Consider the following 23,296-nt stretch of genomic DNA (forward strand, 5'->3'; position numbering starts at 1 on the left):
TTTCTTATAGGTCCCTTTCAAGTACTAGAAGGTTGGAATGAACATTCATCAGAACCTTCTCTTCTTCAGATGAACAACCCCAACTCTCACAGCCTTTCTTCATAGGAAAGGTGCTCCAGCCCTCTGATCATTTTTGTGGTCCTCCTCTGGAGTGGCTCCAACAGGTCCATGTCTTTCCTGTGCTGAGAACTCCAGACCTGGATGCAGTACTCCAGGTGGGGTCTCATGAGAGTGAAGGAGGGAGCAGAATCACTTACTGGCCTAACTAATCGTAATGAATTTGAATTTGCATTCATGATCTCTTGTTCTCTTTTTGTGCCTGCATACTTGAGGGTCCTATGAAGCTCAGGAAAATGACACCATCATTCTGAGAGGATCATATGCAGCATTTCCCACGGATGTCACGTGGAAACCTGTTTGGAACCCCATCTACTTCACGGTGTCCCATTGCAATTGAAAGTACTACTTAAATCACATCTGGTCTTGCTTATTGAGGAAAGTGCAGCGTTCAAAAAATCTTCAAAGAGCACTAAAATTGCCTTTTGAATGGAACAAAGCAGGATGAGAGGGAAGTTGAACAAAATCTAGGATGGAAGAAAATAACCATCTTCTAACTACTGACCTTGAAACGGTTGATCAGATCATAGCGCGTGAGAAGTTCATAGAAAATGAATTTCAGTGCATGATCCCCACTGGCATCGTTTAGTGCAAATACATCAAAGGACCACTTGTCAACATTCTGCAAGAGTGGGTAGAAAAGGCAATTAATATGGTCATCCCTTTTATCATCATAGTTCAATTTCTCTCACTTTCTCTCACAATCTACAAATTGAGAATTAGAGAAGTGATGTCAGCATATATTTTCTTTTTTAATAAATTCTTCAATTCCATTTAACCAATGCAGAATCATCAGGATACTCACAGTATCAGTATACTCATCAGTATTGTATGACTTGAATTTAGGAAGCTTCCATTAAGAACATGTATGCTGTTTGCTTATTCTAAACATGGCAATTCTCTACACTAGAATTTAATCCCCAAAGGATGAATCCTAATAGATAAAAATTCTGGTGTGCTTTAGTACCTGAAACATTGAGATGGCCTATTGGGGCTGATTTTACCTCTCTCTGTCCTCTACCCACATGTTATGTCTATAAAAAAGAAAATCAAGAGATTGAGGGCGGAAAGTTCACTTCCCAGCTCATAAAGCTAAAGTATAAGGTATAAGCCTTCTTGCAGAAGGTCAAGTTCAATTATCAACTTTTAGGGAAGGCCATGGAAGCTGACAGCACTCATTATCTAGCAAGATGAAGCTACTTGATCTCAGAATTGGATGTTTCTGAAACTTTAAGAAACTTTCTCTCATCCCAACAACAAAGAGATGCAGATGGGAGTTACAGCTAGTAGAATGATATACAGATCAACCATGTAGCTGCATCTGGCACAAGACCAGCCTTCAAGTCAAATGCAAAAGACATTTTAATCACTTTGTGGTTGGTCCACTATACATCAATATAGCTACTGAACTTCCTCTGTTCTGAATGAGACCAACATATTTTGTTACCGCCTCTTTCCAGTATGAGGTGATCCTTCCTACTCACATAGTGCTGATTACAGATAGAGCTCAGTATACCTCTTGTGGCACTACAGTCCACAGAGAGGCTAATTAGTGAGTGAACATCAAGGATGCTCAATATTCAGCTCTTCTTTCACCTATCCCAGTAAATTACTTGCTTACCGAGCCGCTGATATTAGAAGCTGCGAGGAGCTGAAAGATTGAATGCAGTGTCAAGCTTCTCCAGAGATGATTTGTGGCCCAAGTCACAGAAAAGCAATCATAAATTACAGTTTTTCAACACTTTCATTAGGCATTGGAGAGTAAAAACAACCAAGAGATTAAAAAGTTCCACCAAGAAGCCCTTGAACAAGCTTAGAAAGTGAGAAATAGAAATGAGAGAAAAATAATGCCCAGGGCAACCACTTGGACAATTTAAAGTGTTTTCCTTTTTTTTTTTTTTTGGCATTTGTATTTTTTAATCACTTATTTTGGTCATTGAAGTAAATTAATTTAAAACTTGCATATATATAGTAATTTGCTTCTGGGTCATAAGACATCAAAAATAATGTGTCAACTGTGCTGAAAGTTAATTCACTGTAAGGCAATCTTATCTTGTAGAAATAAAAGGAGTTTGTTCCTTTATTGCATTTTCCCTGCAGATAATGTTGTAGTCTTGCCTCAGATAAAATTTACCAAATTGTGAAACTGCAGACTAGCACATCCGAACTGTTCTTCTGCATGAAAGAATGGTTAATCATATAGATGACAAGTTTCACAGGAGAGTTGTTTAGATTTTAGTGAGGGAGAAATTCTTGGTCTTGTCAGTCAAGAGAAGTTTTGCTATGGACAATAATGACAGAAGCATTTTACTCTGAATCACTGCGGGGGGGGGGGGGGAATCTTCTTACCAGAAGCATGAAAGTGTCATAGATGGCCTATAGGCTTGCAGCAACACCAGTTACACTTTGAAACTTAGTGGATTTTATGACCTTAAAAAAATTTTAACACAGAAGTGACCCCTATACTGGGGAGAGATCTAAAAGCAGAGATAATTTCACACATGACTTGTGACAGAGGAGAAAAACTTTTTCTTCTCCCTAAGGAGAGCAGGAGAAGCAAGGGAAACTTTCTGTTCTATACATGCTAGATTACTGGCCCTGTAGGCTCAGTAGAAGTGCATAAGATGCTCTTAGTCACATATGACAACTGTAGTGTAACAGAAAATAGATCCAAGACATAATACTACTCAGTCCTGTGTCCTGATTACTTGGCCACTGATCCACTGCTTCGGGGAACCTAGAGATGAAGACAAACACTAATTGTTTTTAAAGTCAGTTTCTTGACTTTGTCTCTTCTTAACCTTGAAGACTTGTTTTATAAGTCAACAAGTAGTATTTCATTGTTTTACTAAAACTAACCCCAGTTTGCCACAAAGCTGTGATTCCACAGGTTTTTATTACTCAGTGCAGATGTCCTGTTTGCCATAGCAGCAAAAATGATAGCATGCAGTTCAAAAATAAGCTTGTTTTGACTTCATGCCATCTCAATCCTTGTACTTATTAACATGACTCTGAGGGGAATGTTGATTATGGCAATCCAGAACAGCTGAAGAGATGTGTGTGGTACACTCCTACACCCTTTTGCATGCTTAAATCATCAGGTCATTTTACAGAGCACAATAAGCACTCAGGTAGTTGTAAGGTTTTTTTACTAGACCTTACTGGACCAAAGCAAGGCATAAAATACAACATTTTCAATGGAGGAGATGGGACTGAGAAATTTAAGATGAAATTTTTAAGACAGAAAAATTCACAGAATCACAGAATATACTGAGATGGAAGGCAGCCATGAGGATCATTGAGTCTTACTCTTAGCATGCACAGGACATCCCCAAGAGTCACTCCATGTGCCTGACAGCATTGTCCAAATAGTTCTTGAACTCTGGCAGGCTTAGGGACCCCACTTCCGTGGGGACCCTCTTCTGCCTTCTTCAAAATAAGTAACTCCCATTTCAACCACATCCACTACCAAAACCAAAGCCAGTCAGGCAAAAATATGTTCTCACAACAGTTTTGGAAAAATATACATTCTAGAGTCCACAGTGGCCAAGTGGGTGTTATTTCACCCTGAGCAAAATTATTTTGTTGTTATTGATTTATTTTAACTTACTCTAGCATGATCAATTCTCTGTATGACTCTTAATCATTTGAAAACATAGAAAAAAGAGAGGGATTCTGTAAGGTTTAAGTCAACTGAGAGTAGCTGATGGATCTTCAAATGTCTTGTTGAAGGAACTCAAGAGAAGAGGTGCCATTATAGATATATTCCCTCATAAGCTGGTTGGAGCATAGTTGCAAAAGAACAAAGAATTTAGATTCCACTTGCACGAGTGAGGGTAATGAAAAGGATTGGGTACCCTAAGTGTAAGTCTTTCCAGTGTGGAGCATTGCAACAAGATGTCTTCATGAGCTTTACACTGCGTATTGCCCCACTTTATCACCTTTTTTCCCCATTGCATGGCATGGTTGAACCACATGCAACATGTAATCTGCAAAGCTGTATAGGCAGCTGGTTGCTAACATCTGTTTGTAGTCTTGATAATTCCTGTCTAAGTCAAGAATTTTGCAATTGTCCCATGGATTGAACCTTTGGGGTTTTTTGAGACTAATTATGACTAATCATTTTTCCTCTGAAACCTCAAAACTCATAAAAGGGTCAATATTCATAAACTGATTGTCACCTTGAAGACCTGAAGCATGAGAAATTCCCTTCTCTTACAGCAATTTATCCTTTTCCTTCTCCACCTCTCTCCATCTGTATTTTCTTTCTTCCCTGTGGGATGTTGTGATTAATTCCCAAGTCCTTGATTTAATCACTGTAATCTAGAACAGAGCTGTAACCTTCACAACCTGAAAATGGCCACAGCCTTGAACTCTGTTCTTTCCTTTATTGAAAGGATATTCCCTTAGGTCTCTTAAATGATTAATGTCTGTGAACTAAACTAATTTCAGAGAGAAGGAAAGGCCAAGTACTAAGACTCCCTTATCAAGTTGAATATCACAGTATTATCTTATGCTTTGTATAGACCCCCTTTCAATACCTTTTTACTGGGATTACCTTTAGCACTCCAATTACAGCTGGTGGGTAGCTCAAGCCAACCATATTTGAAGTCCGTCTGTACATTCTACCAAGACAAAATAGATAAGGCAACACATAAATAGAATTAAACAAAATAAAGCAATCAACAAAAATCATAAAACAACAGACCACTACAGGAGACCTTATTTAGCCCAGGAAACCCTAACTGCAATTTGGTTTTTTTTCTTTCCATCTTGTTCCTAACTTGCACAATATCCTCTATACTATTCTTATTGTATAGCCTAATTTGAGCCTATATGCTCCCCATTATCTCATAACTTGGCTACCCATCAGGCCATGACAAAGAATTTGCCAATACAAGGTCTTCATCGGGGGAAAGGCTACACTCAAATAACAAGATGTTCCCAATTTTCCATTGCATGTGTCTGTACTGATCTTTCAGTTCCCTTAGTCCTTGCTGGTCCACATGCAAGCTAATTCTGAATGTTCCTCAGAAATCATTTGTATGCAATGAATCAACTCCAGTTTGGTACAGCTGTTACTTTTGTATGTATGTTGTCAAGATTAGTATAAAACCTTTTGGGTGTTCACCCCATGTGTGTGTTTCAGGGAGTAAGAGAGAAAGAACAAGGCAAAAATCAACATCTGTAACCATACTAAAAGCATGTACGTAGCAGATTTTAAACTTGATTATAAAGCATATTTTAAAAAGATTATAAAGTGTGTACTAGATTTTAAACTTGTTTTCAGGGCACACTGTGTTTAACAGGCTTAGTGAATGCAGAAGCATTGTCATAGCTAAAAAGCCTTTTCACAGGTCATCCTTTTTTGCCCTTAGGCATCACTGGAGTAAAAGGAGATGATGGAGGGCTCTCCCATCTGAAATGATGCTGTGTCAAGTCTTCCTTCACTTCCATTTTTCTTTGTCATGTTCTGTACTCAGACCTGAAAAAAGTCATCCCCCTTTGAAGAATTATATTCACCCATTCCTCAAATTACAAAATTTCTTATCCCTTCCTCCCTCCAGTCAGAAGCTCCACAGCCTTCTCTTAAGTGACAATTCAGGCAGAATCCCTTTCCCTTAGCTCAGGAGAACCACAACCCTCCTCTGGTGCCACATTATATCTCCTTTGGGCCACGGTGATTCAGATCAGCTGCAAAACAGCCTACTACAGCCTACCCTGCAGCAGTTAATTTACTTCCTTGTTAAGCAAGTCCCCCACCAAGAGTGAGGGTTAATTCACAAATAGCCTGTCAAACCTAGGAGAAACCTGTTCCAAGGAAAAATGACAGGTTTATGCTTATCACAATTTGCTGCCACTCTTAACACATGTACAGTAACTGGTGCACAGATAAAAATATTGGCTATAATCATGCCGAAGGAGGCTTTTGTGTATCTGTGTGGCTTGTGGTCTACTCTCTGATACACCCAACCTCCTGCACAGAGGGCTGTTAGGCTGTCACTGCAATTCTGATGAACAGTGAGTGCTCTGCTCTTCCATTCCTGACTTGAATTTTGCTATTACAAAATTCTCCCAGGGATCTGGGAGCTGCTGTCTTTCAGGCCGTCTAAAGACTGTTGACAGTTTCACATGTGCCAGCCCTCCTTCTAGCTTGAATGAAGAGAGTCAGCAAAGAGTTGTTACTTGATAAGAAAAGGTAAGATTGGAAGTGAGTCCAAATTGAAATGATTAAATGCTTTAAAGGGTTCAGAAAACATAATCAGTTCTGGCAACAGATTCTGATGTAAATCGCAACGGGGAAGGCTAAGAGGACTCAATGGCTTTTTTGAAATCCCCCTGAACTCTAAAATTTTCACATCAATCTTGATCTATAGTTCTTTCCAGTAATACTATGATAAAGGATTTTGTTTTGTTTCTTAGCAGTTCTTCATGAGAAATACTGGACCACGGAAGTAAACAGAGCCAAGGGGGAGTTTGGTCTGGCCTGACTGAATATTGAATGCTGTCTCTCCTGACCAAGGACTATGCAGAAATGCATATTCTCTGTCAAAATTACACCAACTGTGCTATTACATCTGTGCTATACTAAGAATAGATGAAACAGAACTGTTTCAGATTGCAATCTGTTACTTAATCCCAGATTTTGAGGCGTTATCCAAATCTGTGTAGGAACATCATTAGAAGCATATTAAAGTGTTCTTCATTCAATAGAGTAACCTACTAGTTCTCTGAGGTCTTCCACCCTAAGGTACTGTCCTCCACCTCCCGTAATTGTGCAAAATCTGTGGTACCTGGGCACTTACTAGAACAAAGTAATTACATCCTACTTCACCTTTCTACAAATATCCCAGCTTGCACTGCATGGACAATACTCCTGAACCGGGGTTTTTCCTCTGTCCTTTTGAGCATCATCCCCATTTGCCGCGTGAAGGTAGAAGCCAACCAGTCACGGACCTCTGAGGGCACAGAGTCAGACTGAATATCACTGAGTTCATCTTCTGTGTCCAGTAAACGCCTAGAAGGGTGAGGAACAATCGGTAAACAGACTCCCTTAGAGACCACTACAACATCATTAAGAAAAAAACCCTTCACATATATTCTAATTAAAGCAGCTGTTAAAAGCCTTTGGTTTATCATCCCTAATCAAACACAATTATATAAGTCTTCAACAGTTTGTTTATTCTCTCGTATACTTAAATTTCATCTTGTAAAACTCACTACTAGGCTGACAAACAAGAAGTATCAGCCTTCTGAAGCACAGCTACATAATCATTCACTGACTTCACATCTTCAGCTCATCAATATTTCCAAACTTTCTGCCCTTCAGAGGTAATTTATGGTCATTTCTAACTTCTGAGTTAGTAACACACAGTCCTCTCCTTTCCCATTCTGATCATCTGTGGCAACTCCACAAGTGCATTTGCCACTGGATAAATGGCATATAACAGAAAGAGGAACTCCTCTGCAATGTCTTACCAGTCTACCCCTATCATGACCTGGAGTAAATTTTTTTTTAATTTCAAAGATATGATACAAGCGAAAAGATTTAACATTATTCAAAAAGAATAAATTAGTAGGAATTTAGAAACTTTCAGAAAAAGTGGGATACAATTATTATGAAAACATTTCTCCATGAGAATGTATATTACATTTATGATTTCTTTTTATCTCCTTCCCTGCCCCACAAAATTTAAAAAAGCTTTTAAACCAAGGACTGAAGATCTGCTCTACACAGAATACAATATTGTAATGATTAAAAACATATTTTCTGCCAGTAATAAATTTTGGCTCAAATTTCCCAATTGACATTTAAGTTACAGTTTTGTGTCATTGGTACTAGATATAAGAGTGCTGATGTCTGGAGTTAACTCACCTAGTTTCGTCAATGTATACTGACTCAAGAACAGTCGCAGCATATTCCAAATTCTTCTTTAAGTCTACAACCGAAGCTTCCCCTCTCTCTAATTGCTTTACCAAAGACCGCAATCTAAAAAAAAAGCAAAACAAAAATCTGATGACTATAAAGAGAAATAGGTTTGACAGTGAGTACCAGTTCCCAGCATGAAACCTAGCATACATGCTTGACAAGTGAAAATTTTGGAAGTTTACAAGTTTCTTGAAGCCACATGCAAGAAATCAACAAAAATCACTTTTCAAAGATCAGTTACAATGATGCCAAGCAAACAGTACAATGCATTTAGGCTCAAATAAGTCTGCGAGTTATCACAGTCATAGAATCATAGAATATGCTGAGTTGGAAGAGACCCATCAGTATCATTAAGTCCAACTCTTGGCCCTATGCAGGCCACCCCAAGAATCACTCCATGTGCCTGAGAGCATTGTCCAAATGCTTCTTGAACACTGGCACGCTTGATGCTGTGACCACTTCCCTGGGGAGCCTGTTTCAATGCTCTACCACCCTCTGGGTGAAAAACCCTTTCCTGGTAACTAACCTAAACCTTCCTCAGCTCAGCTTCATGCCATTTCCTCAAGTCGTGTCACTAGTTACACGTGTGAAGAGATTACTTGCCTCTCTGCTTTCCCTCATGAGGACTTTGAATACCACAATGAGGTCTTCTGTCAGTCTCCTCTTCTCAAGGCTGAACAAACCAAGTGACCTCAGCCACTTGTCATAAGGCTTCACCTCCAGACCCTTCACCATCCTTGTAGCCCTCCTTTGGATGCTCACTAATAGTTTAATGTCTTTTTTATATTGTAGTGCCCAAGGTGAGGTCTCGCCAGTGCAGATTAGAGCAGGACAATCACCTACCTTGACCAGTTGGATAATTTAAAATAGAAATCATGCGGAATTAACACAGGAGCTGAGAGGACAATTTCAATCCAGCCATAAGACAAAAGTAAGTTTTTGAATAGTATCTGTTAATAAACAATAGCCATTCATAATGATTGATGTATACATATGCAAAATTGTATTAGAGTATATTCAGGAACATTACCATAGAAATACTATACAAGGTTAGAAAATGCTATGATTTTCATTAGATCAAGAGGCCACCCTTAGACTATCCTGTCTATACTAAACAGAACTCATGGAAGTTTTATCAGATTATTATTATTGTTGTAAGGGGGAACAGACTTTTTGAAAACAAAAATTTGTGCAAAAATTGTCTCATCTGTCAAAGACAATTAATATATTTGTGTAATTTTCTTTTCTCTTTTCCTTTTTCACTCTATTAAATTAGAAAAAGAAAGGAAGAAAGAGAAGAATAAAATCTAAAGGGAAGGAGCAAAATCTAAATATTTTCAAACAATCCAGTTTGTATGCTTATAATTAGAAGAAAATTATCATTTCGTTAAAAGGAGAATGGGATAAAGACTTGAGAATTTAAAACATTTTTGTGAATGTCCTCTTCCTTGTTAAACAGAAGCTAAATAAACATTCAAATATATATTTAACAGTGTAGCAGAAATCATCAATTGTTAATTTGTCCTGTTCAAGATGCAAAAATGTAGAGGAGCAGTCATGTCACCTATAATTTGTCCTCTAATTAGGAGTCTATTCTTCCTCATCTTTTTCTGTATTCTGTGGAGTAAAACAGCCTTTTCCACAAAGCAATTCAGAACTAGAGCCCAATATAGGTGTCTGCTTTCACTTTATTAACTGTCATGGCTAGGCTTTGCGAACGAAGATTTCGGAAAGGTTCTATCCACATTAAGCAAGATAGACATGTCCAATTGCAAAAGGCACAACAGAAAGACTCCTTAGGTGGTATATTCCGCAAGGCACGATTCTTTCTGCGTTGCCTTTTCTCCTCAAGGGTGATCCTGTGTGCGTTCTCAAAAGCATCAGCAGCGTTAAAGATGGTGTGTCTCCAGGTCTCCCGATTGGAGGCCAGAGTAGACCAGTTATGGTGATCAATATGGCCAAGGCTGAGATGTTGTTTCAGGGAGTCCTTGTATCTTTTCTTCGGGGCTCCTCTCTTGTGGCAGCCAGTAGCAAGTTCACCATAGAGTAAGATCTTAGGGAGGCGGTGGTCCTTCATCCTGGAGACGTGCCCTGCCCAACACAGCTGTGTTCTCAGCAACATGGCCTCAATACTTGTGGTTGCTGCTTGTTCTAGAACAGATGTATTGGTCACATAATCTGACCAGTGGATGTTAAGGATTGTGTGGAGACAGCGTTGATGGAAACGTTCTAGGAACCGCAGGTGGTGGCAGTAGATGACCCATGATTCGGAACCATGTAAGAGTAGACAGCACAAGGGCTTTGTAAACACTGATCTTGGTACTTTTCTTCAAGTGTTTATTACACCATACTCTTTTATGGAGTTTTCCGAAAGCTCTATATGCCTTTGCTAACCTGTTGTCTATCTCTCCATCAATCTTACCATCCGAGAAGATGAGGCTACCTAGGTAATTAAACTGCTAGACTGATTTGAGCTCTGATTGGCCAATGGTGATATGGGGATGATGGGGGACTTCCTGAGGTGTTGGTGGATGGAGAACTTCTGTCTTCTTTAGACTGACTTCCAGCCCAAAGAGCTCAGCAGCATCTGCAAAGCAGGATGTTAAACGCTGCAGAGCTGCTTCTGTGTGGGCGACAAGGGCGGCGTGTCCTAGTTAGGACAGCTGAGATCAGTTCATCATGGTGGGTGTAACCCAAAACTGTATTCTATAGCCTTCCTTGTCATTTCCCAGAAACTAGACTATTGTTGTCAATAGACTATTCGCACCCTCTGCCCATAGAGCCTGACTCCTCAGGCTATAAACTAGGTGTTAAGAGGCCTGTGAGATAGGAGGATGTTTCTGTCCTCACACCCTTTGTGAAACTCCCTGCCCTGAGGGGAGTACAAAGCATTCCTGCCTGAACTGGAGGATATATAATCTTGGAGTTTTGGAACATTTTTCAACCCACTCGTGGGATCCAGAGGAAGGCTGCATCTCATCGCTCTCAACCAGACTTAGACCATCACTGGACTGCGATCACCACTTTGGCCAGACTGCAGCAGCTCTCCCACCAGCAGGTTCTTCCCCTCTCCCTTTACTTTGGACTCAAACAGGGCCCAAGGAACACCATTTTGTTCATGCCCCAGGGTACTGGGTTATACATTTGGTTTTTTGTGGGTTGAGACCAATTGTTTGTTTGTATTATTGTACTTACTGTATTATTTTAATAAATTGTTATTCTGACTTATAATCTCTCCTTTGAGTTGAGTTCATTCCCCCTGCTGGTTAACTTTTAAACCAGCACACAGCGTCATCAGCATAAAGCAGCTCCTGGACAAGATGATTTAAGGTCTTAGTGTGGTCCTTCAGTCGCCTTAGGTTGAAGAGGCTTCCATCAGTACGGTATCGAATGTAGATACCGTCCTGATCCTTGAGGTCTGCCGTGGCCCTTTGGAGCATCATGCTGAAAAAGACTGTGAATAGAGTTGGTGCAAGAACACAGCCTTGTTTCACAGCATTGGACATTAGGAAGGGCTCAGAAAGTGCATCACCATATCTGACTTGGCCGCGCTGATCCTCATGAAGTGAGATGATCATTTTAAGGAACTTGGGGGGACAACCTAAACATTCCAAAATCTGCCATAGACCTTTTCTGCTCACAGTATCAAAAGCCTTGGTGAGATCAACAAAGGTTACATAGAGACCTTTATTCTGTTCCCTACACTTCTCTTGCAGTTGTCTGAGAACAAATACCATGTCTATGGTGCTCCTGTTGGCTCTGAAACCACATTGGCTTTCAGGCAGAATTCCTTCTGCTATAGCGGGTATTAATCTGTTCAAAAGTATTCTTGCCAGGATTTTGCCAGCAATGGAGAGCAGAGTAATACCATGGTAATTTGAACAGTCTGATTTAACTCCTTTCTTCTTATACAAAGTGATGATGACTGCATCAAGAAGGTCTGATGGTAGTTCACCTAGTTCCCAAGAGCGCACCACAAACTCGTGAAATTTAGCATGGAGTGCATGGCCCCATGTTTCCAGATTTCAGGTAGAATTCCATCAACCCCAGCTGCCTTGCCAATTTTCACCTGCTGTATGGCCTTAAGGTTTTCTCCCATAGAGGGGGCAGTATCCAATTCATTCTTCACTGGTTGTTGTGAAATGGACTGAATAGCTGAGTCTTGAACTACACGGCTAGTACTGAAAAGAGTCTGAAAGTGTTCAGACCATCGATTCAGAATGGAGGTTTTATCTGTCAGAAGCGTTTGACCATCAGCGCTGAGTAGAGGGCCTTGGACTTGGTATGTAGGCCCGTATGCTGTTTTCAAGGCCTCGTAGAATCCTCTGTGATCACCTGTATCTGCGCATAATTGAGTTCTGTCAGCTAGATGATCCACCACTTGTTCTGGATGTCACGGAGTTTCTGTTGGAGCTTGCTGCATGCAAGATGAAAGGCTGCTTTTCTTACGTGACAGGATGGCAATGCAAGGTGCACTTGGTGAGCGGTTCTCTTCTTTCTCAACAATTCCTGGATCTCTTGATTGTTTTCATCAAACTAGTCCTTGTTCATCTTGAAGGAGAACCCTAAAAATGCTTCAGAGGATTGCTGGATGCTGTTTTTAATATGGTGCCAGAGTGTTTGAGTAGAGGGATCTAAAGAATCTACAGAATGATTTTCAAGCCTAGTTTGAAGTAGTAGGAGCCTAACCTCCTACAGTAGACATACGCATGAAGTTCTTAAAATGAAGTGAGTATCTGTATTTCCTTGCCATTACAATGCCCCTGTGGCATCAGTGCTTTCAAAGGAAATCAAGTCTCCATGGGGCTGTATTTCATGGAAGAACTGAAGAGCAGTCAGTCTGCCTGTGCGCACTGCACCAACAGCTCTTTCAAGCTGGGTTTCCTTCCCCCCAATTTTTCCTAACATAAAGAGTGAGCCTATGGAGAAAAAAAAAATCATAAAAAATATCGATCGTTTCTCTGGCTACGTCACATAAATGCCACTCCTGCTAAGAGTGGTGCTGCTGACACACAGCTACATATTTAGCTTTACAAAGAATCTTGAGCAACAGGCAGAGCCTCCATCTTCAGGAGATGGATCTCTCATCCACTTGTCAGCAATTAAAAAACAAAAGTATTGTTCAATATTTCAGTCCTGATGTGAGAATGGAGATGGGAAGATCAGTGATGTACAGATACACTGAGCACAACTTCTCATCTCTGTAAACCAGGTGGAAAGCATTCAACATATTTCCCTCCAATCCTGAGATCCAGCCCAGAAAATCCATGGCGTAACTTCAGCCCCATGAAAGAAGCATGGTTTGGTGCTCCCATACCCCTCTGATGTGTAACTGCACCACCAGGTGTTAACAGCAACACAAAACCAAATATTTTCTTTGAATGAGCAGAGCTAGGAAATGTGCTTCCTCACTTTTCAGGCTGATTCCAGCCTCAGGTAGCACACATGGAAGATGAATTTGCCTCCTCCCTAGAGCTAAATCATTGATCCCTCCTATCCATTCCCAGCTTTCCTTGCCAATACCGGAGGGGAGGAAGAGAAAATAAATAAAACCATTTTCGCATCCAAACAGCAAGTATTTTTTCATATGCCACCTCGTTCCTTCATCCCGTGTATGGGGAGTCTGCAGATGTGACCCCTTAACTAGCTACCAGAAATATTGTACACAGGAATCAATATTGCAGGAAGAACATTACCTTTGGTTCTTCCTGACTTTTATTTCATTAATATAATTATCCAGCAGCTTTATGCCACAAGTCATTCAAAATTCATGATGAATAACAGCACAGTGTTAGTGCTTCATGGCACCAACATTTTTCATCGAAGAAGATTATGCAGAATACTATGTGCATCAATCACTTGGAAAAACAGTACTGTTGCTATAATAAAACCCTCTCACACCATGTGCCACTCTCATGTGAAAAAAATATCACACTGCATTCATCTTACCATCCATTATCTATAACTGTTGCTGATTCATTGAGTCACAGCATCTGCTCCCTGTACTAAATAAGAGCCTGGTATCATTTGTCTTTAATGTATTCCATGTATCTCTATTCTTTTAAATAGTCCTAAATGGACTGAAGGGCAACCAGGCAAGTATATTAACTGAAAAATTCTGTTTCAAGGTGGCTGAAATAATTCTCAAGTTCAATGAAATTACTTAGGAATGTGGTTTAGTGAGGGCTTTGCAGTGCTGGACTTAACAGTTGGACTAATTTGTGATAACATTCCTTTGATAGCCAGCTCAAATAGCTTTTAAAAAAATGAAAATAAATAAATAAAATCAACCACAAGCTTTAGAAATTTACAACATTATAATCAGAAGTAGACCTAATTGCATAAAAGCCAGCTTTGCTGTACACACACAAAAAGACCAAGAGTTGCTTCTAAAGGCTGGAAAGACAAATATCTGCTGAACTGAAAGACAAAACCTTGCCTTCTGACCTACAGTACATTCCTCACCCTTCTCTGGAAAACCACCATAATTACTGGTAGTAAACTCTTTAGCTGGTTTGAGAAACAAATGTTCACTGTGCAATGAACTATATTTCTATCAAAGAATTCCTACACAGAAATAGGTGTGCATCTGTTATCTCACTACAATGTACAAACTCGATAAATGTGATATTCTGGAGTCATACGAGAGTTAGATAGCATGCGCAGACCAGCTAAGCAGTGAACACATATAAGGCCTGTCAGATGCCCTGCAACAGTACCTGTCCACTTGTTGTCACGTAAAGACACAGCAAAGCAAATACACTGCCCTAAAGTATCCAGAGCAGACAGCATGAGGTTATGCGGTATAATGCACATGTGCAGCAGTTTCCGTCAGCTGGGTGAACAGGTGCCTCCACAGTTTTTCAAATCCTTTGAAACCCAAACAGGGGACTGGTGGGAAGGGTACAGTATACACAGAAAGTAATCCAGGAAGCTCACCATCTCTTTTCACAACAGTTAGCACGTATTATTCATTCCACAATCTGCTACATCTTAATCTAAGGCTCTGCATACATGGCATGTGTGAACTACCAAGGAAAAGACACAATCTAGAAAGCCAGCTCAAGCAGTAATCCTCAAAATGCAACCGAAAATAGAGTGAGTGGTAGCCTGTGACCCAATGCATTTGTATTAGGTTGCATAGTTATCTTCTGTCACTACTATTGAATACAAAAAAATGCAAGTCACAACATTCAGAAGAAGAAAAAACATGTGTTTACAAAGAGCAAATACACAGTACTGCTACTCTGGAAAAAGCTACAAGCAATTTCCCAAGTAATTGTTTTGCCTTATTCATGTTTCCTGAAATATCCTTCTTCCATTGACTAAAAAAATTAAAAATTTGAAGTAATCAATTATTTTTTGATTATTTAGAGACATGAAAACGCAACAACATGTTCAGTGGCCTTGGCAGGATGGTGAACAACTTGTTTCAACTCACCTTGAGTCAAATAAAATTTTGACCACATTTGTCAACTGTAAGTGAAGTCATACATAGTTTGTATTTTCACTTCACAGTTAAAAATTCTTTCATGCCTATTAAACGAAGTCCTGTGCCTAAAACATTAGCAAACTTTGGCTTACTCAAAGATTTTCAATAAAACAACAACCTAGGCACTTCCTCAGCACCACATCCTTTGAATTCCCCTTGTCTCCATCTCCTGCTACTGAAAACTCTAAATGGTGTGCTCTCCTTCCATGTGCAAACACCTCCCCCAGGGTCTGAACTTTGGGAACTAAATCAGAAAATATAAGCAGTAAAAAGTCTTGGTCATGGTGTTGTTTGTTTTTTTTATTCAAGTCAACCACTTCACCTAGCACTAACTCTTTATAGAAATTAGGCACACATGCTCATGGAAGTCACTGGAGATAGATAGCTATGATAAACCAGTTGACTGTCATTTACTTCCTCTGAAAGGATGCACTGCCTCTTTGATGTGCCTTCCTTCCTCCACTAATGAGAGAAATGAGCCAGAAGATGAGCTTAGGTGGTCATTGTGGTTTCAGACAGCTAAGAAGAGGTGAGATGACTCTTTCCACTGAATAAATTTGAGAGCTGAACAAGGATAAATTTCAGATGTGGGAGAGAAAAAAAGGCTGCCATATTCTGTTTTCACAATCAGGAATCTTCTAATTGGTATTTCCCAAAGAAAGCCTTCCTTTTGGTGGACTACTACTTTTTGAGATGTTAGTGTGAATTAGTTTTTTGGGGAAACTGAATAATCACAGTACGACCACTGAATTTGTTGACAATGAGATCCAAAAACAGCAAACGAAGTCTTCCAGAACTAAGCCTTTTCAAATCACTGTTGCCTTTTATAAAAAAAACTGTTATAACACATCAGATACAAATCTAACACTTTTTAATTTGCATCTTTAAAAATAGGTACCTGAAATAAAACATCTATAAATACAAAATATATGTATAACATAATAAAACGGTATGCAGTAAACTCACTGCCCTGGACTTCAAGAAAGTAGACTTTAGCCTCTTCAGGGACCTACTTGGTAGGGTCTAGTGGGATAGAGCCCTGGAGGGCAGAGAGGCCCAAGAATACTGGCTAGTATTCAAGGAACACCTCCTCCAAGCTCAGGAGCAACACATCCCAACAAGGACGATATGGGGTAAAAACGTCAGGAGGTGTCCGTGGATGGATAAGGAGAAAACTCAGAGGAATAAAAGAAGCTTACAGAAGGTAGAAGTGAGGACAGGTTGCCTGGGAGGGAGGGATACAGGGAAATTGTATGAGAAGCTAGAGACAAGGTTAGGAAAGCTAAGGCCCACCTAGAATTGAGTCTGGCCAGGAAGGGCTTCTACAGGTGTGTTGCTAACAAAAGAAAGAGTAGGGATAATGTGGGCCCTCTCCATAAGGAAACAGGAGACCTGGCTACCCTGGATATTGAGAGGGCTGAGGTTGTCAATGACTTCTGTGCCTCAGTCTTCAGGCAAGTGCTCCAGCCATGCTGCCCTAGTTGAGAAAGGCAAATGCAGGGACTGGGAAAATCAAGACCCACTGTAGGAGAGGATCAGGTTTGAGACCATCTAAGGAACCTGAATGTGCATAAGTCTATGAGAACTGGTGAGATTCATCTGTAAGTCCTGAGGGAACTGGCAGACAAATTTGCTAAGTCACTATTAAAAAATTGTGGCAGTCAGGTAAAGTTCTCGAGGACTGGAGAAAGGGAAATATAACCCCTATCTTTGAAAAGGGGAAAGTGGAAGACCCAGGGAACTACACAGCAGTCAGTCTCACCCCTGTGCCAGGCAAGATCATGGAGCAGATTCTCCTGGAAACTATGCTGTAAAAAAAAAGACAACCAACATGGCTTCGCTAAAAGCAAATCATACCTGACAAATCTGATGGCTATGACAGGGCTACAGCATTGATGGATAGGGGCAAAGTAACTGACATTGTCTACCAGGACTTGTGCAAAGCGTTCGACACTGTCCTGCATGATTTCCTTGTCTCTAAATTGGAGACACATGGATTAGATGAATGGAACACTTGGTGAATAAAGACTTGGTTGGATGGCTGCACCCAAAGATTTCCAGTCAATGTCTCATTGTCCAAGTGGAAACCAGTGACAAGTGGTGGCCCTCAGCCTGATACTGTTCAACCTCTTTGTCGGCAACATGGACAGTGGGATTGCGCCCTAAGCAAGTTCACTGATGACACCAAGCCGTGTGTAGTTGACACACTGGAGGGAAGGGATGCCATCCCAGAAGGATCTTGACATACTTTAGAAGAAGGCCAATGAAAACCTCATGAAGTTCAACAAAGCAAAGTGGAAGGTCCTACACCTGGGTGGCAGCAACCCCAGGCACACCTACAGGTTGGGCAGAGAAGTGACTGAGAGCAGCCTTACAGAGAACAATTTGGAGTGATGGCCAATGAAAAACTGAACATGAGCTGACACTGTGTGCTCATAGCCCAGAAAGCCAACCGCATCCTGCATCAAAAGGAGCATGGACAGCAGCTCAAGGGAAGTGATTCTCCGTCTATTCTGCTCTCCTGAAACACCACCTGGAAAATCATACAGTTCTGATGCCCTTAACATAAGAACAACATGGAACTTTTGCAGCAAATCCAAAGGAGGGCCACGAAGGTGATAAGGGGACTAGAGCACTTCCTCTATGAAGACAGGCTGAGAAAGGTGGGGCTGTTCAATCTGGAGAAGCGAAGATTTCATGGAGACCTCATAGCAACCTTCCAGTACCTGAATGGGAAGCCAGAGTGGGACTCTTCATCAAAAGCTGTAGTGATAGGGCAAGGAGTAATGAGTTCAAACTGGAAAACTGGCAATTTGAGATAGATATACAGAAGAAATTCTTTACTGTAAGGATCGTGAGGCACTGGAACAAGGTGCCCTGAGAAGCTGTGGATGCGCCACCCTTGGAAGTATCCAAGGTCAGGTCGGATGGGGCTCTGAGCAACCTGATCTAATTGAAGTAGTCCATGCCTATGGTGGAGGGGTTGAAACTTGCCCTGGTTCTGGCTAGGACAAGGTTAATTTTGCAGTAGACAGGATGGCTAGGAAAATCTGAATAAACAACAAATGGTGCAATCAAAAACTTTCAGAAGAAGCAAAACAAAATCCCAAATCCCCAGGTGGGGGGGGGGGGCTGGGGGGGGGGGGGGGGGAGGAAGAGGAGAAGAAACCCGCGGCAGCCCGGGAAGGGGGGGAAGGCAGGACTGTCCCGACAGTTCAAAAGCTGCTTGCAGCCACGTGTGTTCGCAGCCCATAATGAAGGAGTCGCTTTTTCCCACAGGAAGTCTTGAAAGCAGAATACCTCGCTCTGAGATGGGTCGGTCTCTCTCTCTTGGTCGTTCTCTGCGAGGTGTCCCGTGGGGAAAAAACTTCTTCTCAGGAAAAGAGAAAGAGGCGGCCAAAACCCGGGCTCCCGTTCTGTTCGGTCCCGGACCAAACCAAAAGCCCCCGACCAAAGGACTCCCCAGCTATCCCTGAGGCCCCCGTGCTTCCCTGCGAGACCTCCCCATCTCCCCGCTCCTGCGCTGCCCCGCACGTGCGGCTCCGCTCCGCCCCCACCTACTCCCCGATTCTCCCCATCTCGGAAGAAGCCGATGGCGGGGGGGGGCGGGGGTGTGACGGGACCCTAGGAAAGAAAAAGAAAATTCCAACATATCTTTTCAAACCTGTGACAGAGGGGAAGAGTCTTTTCCGAGGAGAAGGGGTCTCTTCTGATTGGGGTAGTATGGCTGCAGTAGGGTCGGGGTCCACGGTGAGAACTTTGCATGTGAATCACTCTCTCTCTTTTGTACACTTTTGTTATTAGTATTGTTGCTGATATAGTTAATTTTCTTATCTCATTGCTGTTTCTAGTAAATTGTTTTTATCTGAAGCCGTGATCTTTACCTTCCGTGCCTCCCGTTCTCCTCTCCAGCCTGCTGCAGGGGGGAGGGGGAGGGAGAGAAGGGGAGTGATCGAGCACCACACGGTTTGGAGAGTGTCAGTGGGAGCGCTAATTTGGGGAGTACTATTCCTAAACCACAAAAAACCCCTAAGCGATCTTTGAGGTCCCTTCCAACCCAAAGCATTCTGTGATTCCCAGAGAGAGAAGTCTAAATTTTCATTTGAGATGACTAACACATACAATCAGTTTAGTGTTGATGCATCCAAACTATTCATTGCACTTTGTTTTATACAGATGGAATATTTTTCTTTGAAACAACAATTAGCACGTTTCTGGGTCCTTCAACAAGGTCATTCTTCAAAACAGTCCTAGCAGATTGCTTTGTGCAGATCTGAATGTCAGAGTACGCACCACACTTACTCTTTCCTTATGCACACAGCAGAGATCAGGGAGAAGTTCGACAGATAATTTCAAAATATTTCATTGTAGCCTTAGTTGTCCCCCATCTGTTACCATTAAAATATCCAAAGGCAGAAAGTCTGTAATTACCTTATGCTTTCCAGTTCCCGAGGTCAATTACATTCCAGAGCAGGTTTTAGGAATTCTGAAGGCAGTTACACAAGTGCAGATTAGAGCCCACATGCAATTTGAGCTTCAGGTAGGAATATGTCCCTATTTGATCTTCAGAAATGTACAGTAAGGAAAGGAATCATAAAATATTCTGAGTTGGAAGGGACTCACAAGGATCATCAAGTCCAGCTCCTGGCCCTACATCAGTCATTCCCCAAAATCACACCATGTGCTTAAGAATGTTGTTCGAACATTTCTTGAACTTTGGTAGGCTTAGTTTCATGACCAGTGACCTGGGGAGCCTATTCCAGTGTTCAACCACCCTCTCTCTCTAGGTGAAGAATCTCTTAATACCCAATCTAAACCTCACCTGACACAGCTTCATGCTGTTCCCTCAGGTCCTATCACTGGTCCCCAGAGAGAAGAGATTGGTGCCTGCCCCTCCACTACTCCTTGTGAGGAAGATGTAGACCAATATGAGGTTTATATAATTTTTATGTTATACTGCCCAAAACTGCACACAGTACTCAAGGAGAGGCAGCACCAGAGCAGAGTAGAGCAGGACAATCCTTGACCTACTGGCAATGCTGCCTTTCAGAGCACACTGCTGGCTCATATTCAATTTGCCATCAACCAGGACCCCCAGGTCCCTTTCTGTAGTGCTGCTCTCCAGAGTCACGTTCCCCAGTCTGTACATACATCCACGGTTGTCCCATCCCAGGTGCAGAATCTGGCACTTGTCTTTGTTAAACTTCTAATTTGTCAAGATTTCCCTGCAAGGCCTCTCTGCCTTCAAGGGAATCAACAGCTTTTCCCAGTTCAGTGTCATGGGCAAACATACTTAGTGTTCCTTCAAGCCTGTGAGACACTTGATTGGAACAACTTGGGGGGGTAAGAGGGAGGGGGAAGGGGGACAGGTCGAATTTCATAGAGGTGAGGTAAAGCTTTGTCCCACATGCCAGCCCCTGCAGCCTCACTGGGCAGCCCTGGAGCAGCTGTCAGACAAAGGCAGCCCAGGAGCAAACCCACACCATGCCCCTGGAACCCTTAACCCAACCTCTGACTGACGGGCACAGTGGGAGCACCACCCCTCAACCCACCCCAGAGCCCCAGAGTGGCCAGTGGGATTGAAGTCCCGTCTGGGAGGAGTGGCCACCAGGGGCCAAAGCACATAAAACCAGCAACTGGTGATTTCCATGTTTGCTTGAGACCTATCGTCTGCCCATGTGGAAGTTGAACTCTCACAGGACTCCGGTGGGAGCTATGAGCTTCTCTTTTTCTCTTTCTTTACTCCTTCTTCTTCTCTTAATCTCCTTTCTTAATATTTTAGGTAATGTGGGAACAAATTGGTTGGATTTTGCTAAGTTGTATGCGTTAGCATGTGCTAAGTCAATGCTTTGTGGAATGCTTTGTTTTGGTTGCATGTTACCCTTTAAACTTTTGACAAGATCTCTTATTTCCTAGAGTTTATCAGTAAAGTACCCCCTGAGTAAAAGTGTGTAGCTTTTCTCCTATGCACTCTTTCTTAAGGTGTTAAAAGAACCAAGGGCTCTTGTAACAATTCAGCAGGTGAATTTTTGGAGCCTTTTATATTTTTAAAGTAAAATTCCCTTGGTAGCTCGAGACTTGGGATCCTACAAAGTGCTGCATCCAAGTAATTTATTAAGATGTTGAACAGCACTGGTCCTAAAGGATGGAGAAGTAGTTTCTGAGGCCACTTCCTTTCAGTAGCCTTTCACCTTCAGCCATCAGCATTTCTTAAGACCCAGACAAAGGCTATAACTCACTTATATCACATCAGCTATGGCAAGAGACAGGCACAGATCAATGACAAATTCCCATATGACCTCAGCATTCTTTATAGGGTTTGGCAAACTTCTGCTTACTCTACTGGACCTCTAAGTTTCTCTAGATTCCTAAGAAGGCAGCTGCATGCACTTGAAGTCACCATCACTGACCCCACTAGAGACAGGCCGGCTGATGTTTGCCAAAGATTTTGTGTTGTTGTCATGGTTTAGGAATGGCACTCCCCAATTTAGTTCTCCACTGAAAAGAAAACCACAAGCTGCTCCCCGCCATCTCCTACAGTGGGAGAAAAAAGGCAGAGATTACAGGTTGAGATAAGAACAATTTACAGTAAACAGCAAGAAGATAAAAAAAAAAGTAACAGCAATAATATTAATAACAAAAGCTATAAGACAAAGTGTGCAAGTTTCGAGCTGGCTTCTCGCCAAGTCTCCAAAACTTGACAACAGGGTCTGCTTCCCAGAGAGGGAAGAAAAACAACCAAGCAGCCAAAGCTATAGCAAAAATATATATTTTACATATGAAACAGATATATACAGTGAGAATATTATATACCTGTAAACCCAGAAACCCTAAATAGCTTCCTAAAGGGAAGAGGGGAAGGGAGAAGGGAAAAAGGAAAAATAGGACGAGAAGGAACAAACACAAAACAGGTCTACACAATCTAAAAACCCAATAGCCAGCAAACTGAAGAACTGGCAAAATCTCACCACTTCCCTTGGGAGAAGCAGGACGACTGGACACGGCCCAGCACTCTCCCCTCACACATAGCAGATAACAGCAGTCACCGCAGGCCTCAGCTCCAGATAAGCAAGACCAAGACAGGGACCCACCGTTCTCGAACCTCACCGGAAAGGAAGAGAGAGAGGTCCCTCCTGCTGGCTTTATTTATACCTCAAGTTACATAAAGGAACAGCATGGAATACTTCCGTGGTCACCTTCCTCGTTCCTTCCTGGTTACAAGCTGGTCTCCAGGAAGGCCTAGAGTGAAAACTATCACACGAAGAAACGTTTTACATGGAAAAATGTAACAAAATACCAACTGGCTCTTCCCCACCACACCACACCACACTTTACACAGCCCCAAAAACCAGAGAGTGAGTCTGTTACTCCTAGCCCTTGCAAGTCAACATGAGATGGTATTGAATAGCATTAGCGTCTGGCCATGTCCCCTTCCCAGCTACTGTAAAAAATTAACCCTGTCCCGGCCAAAATTCAGACATTATCCACTACTCTACACCATCTACATCATGCCCAGATCCTACACCTTCCTCTCTCTCTCTCTAAATATATAAATACACACAACCTCTAAGATGTCTGAAATAATTTAGTCCATGACTGTAGGTTCTATCTGTCCTAGATGTCTTGCAGGGCAGGAGGACTGGTGGGCTGTCAGCTGTTTGCAAGCTACATCAGCAGCTCACAACTGGTGCATCTGGAGCAGGCAAAACTCATTGTCCATGGTAGTTATGGTATACAGTGGCAGTGCCATTCAGCAC

At 41.8% G+C, this 23,296-nt stretch overlaps 1 protein-coding gene across 15 annotated transcripts in view; it reads right to left on the minus strand.

Moving 5' to 3' along the window:
• PDE1C (phosphodiesterase 1C) overlaps positions 1-23,296 on the minus strand; it is a 327,224-nt gene that overhangs the window by 75,863 nt on the left and 228,065 nt on the right. For all 15 annotated transcript variants that reach the window (XM_051798713.1, XM_051798712.1, XM_051798714.1 and 12 more), the window contains 4 exons: positions 7,994-8,107; positions 6,953-7,135; positions 4,676-4,742; positions 623-739 (listed from right to left, as the gene is read on the minus strand). In XM_051798713.1, the coding sequence (XP_051654673.1) occupies positions 623-739; positions 4,676-4,742; positions 6,953-7,135; positions 7,994-8,107 (481 nt within the window). The remainder of the gene's footprint in view (positions 1-622; positions 740-4,675; positions 4,743-6,952; positions 7,136-7,993; positions 8,108-23,296) is intronic.

This window comes from Manacus candei, unplaced genomic scaffold, assembly GCF_025592945.1.
Source record: "Manacus candei isolate 608988 ecotype Guabito, Panama unplaced genomic scaffold, ASM2559294v1 h1tg000049l, whole genome shotgun sequence".
Lineage (NCBI taxonomy): Eukaryota > Metazoa > Chordata > Aves > Passeriformes > Pipridae > Manacus > Manacus candei.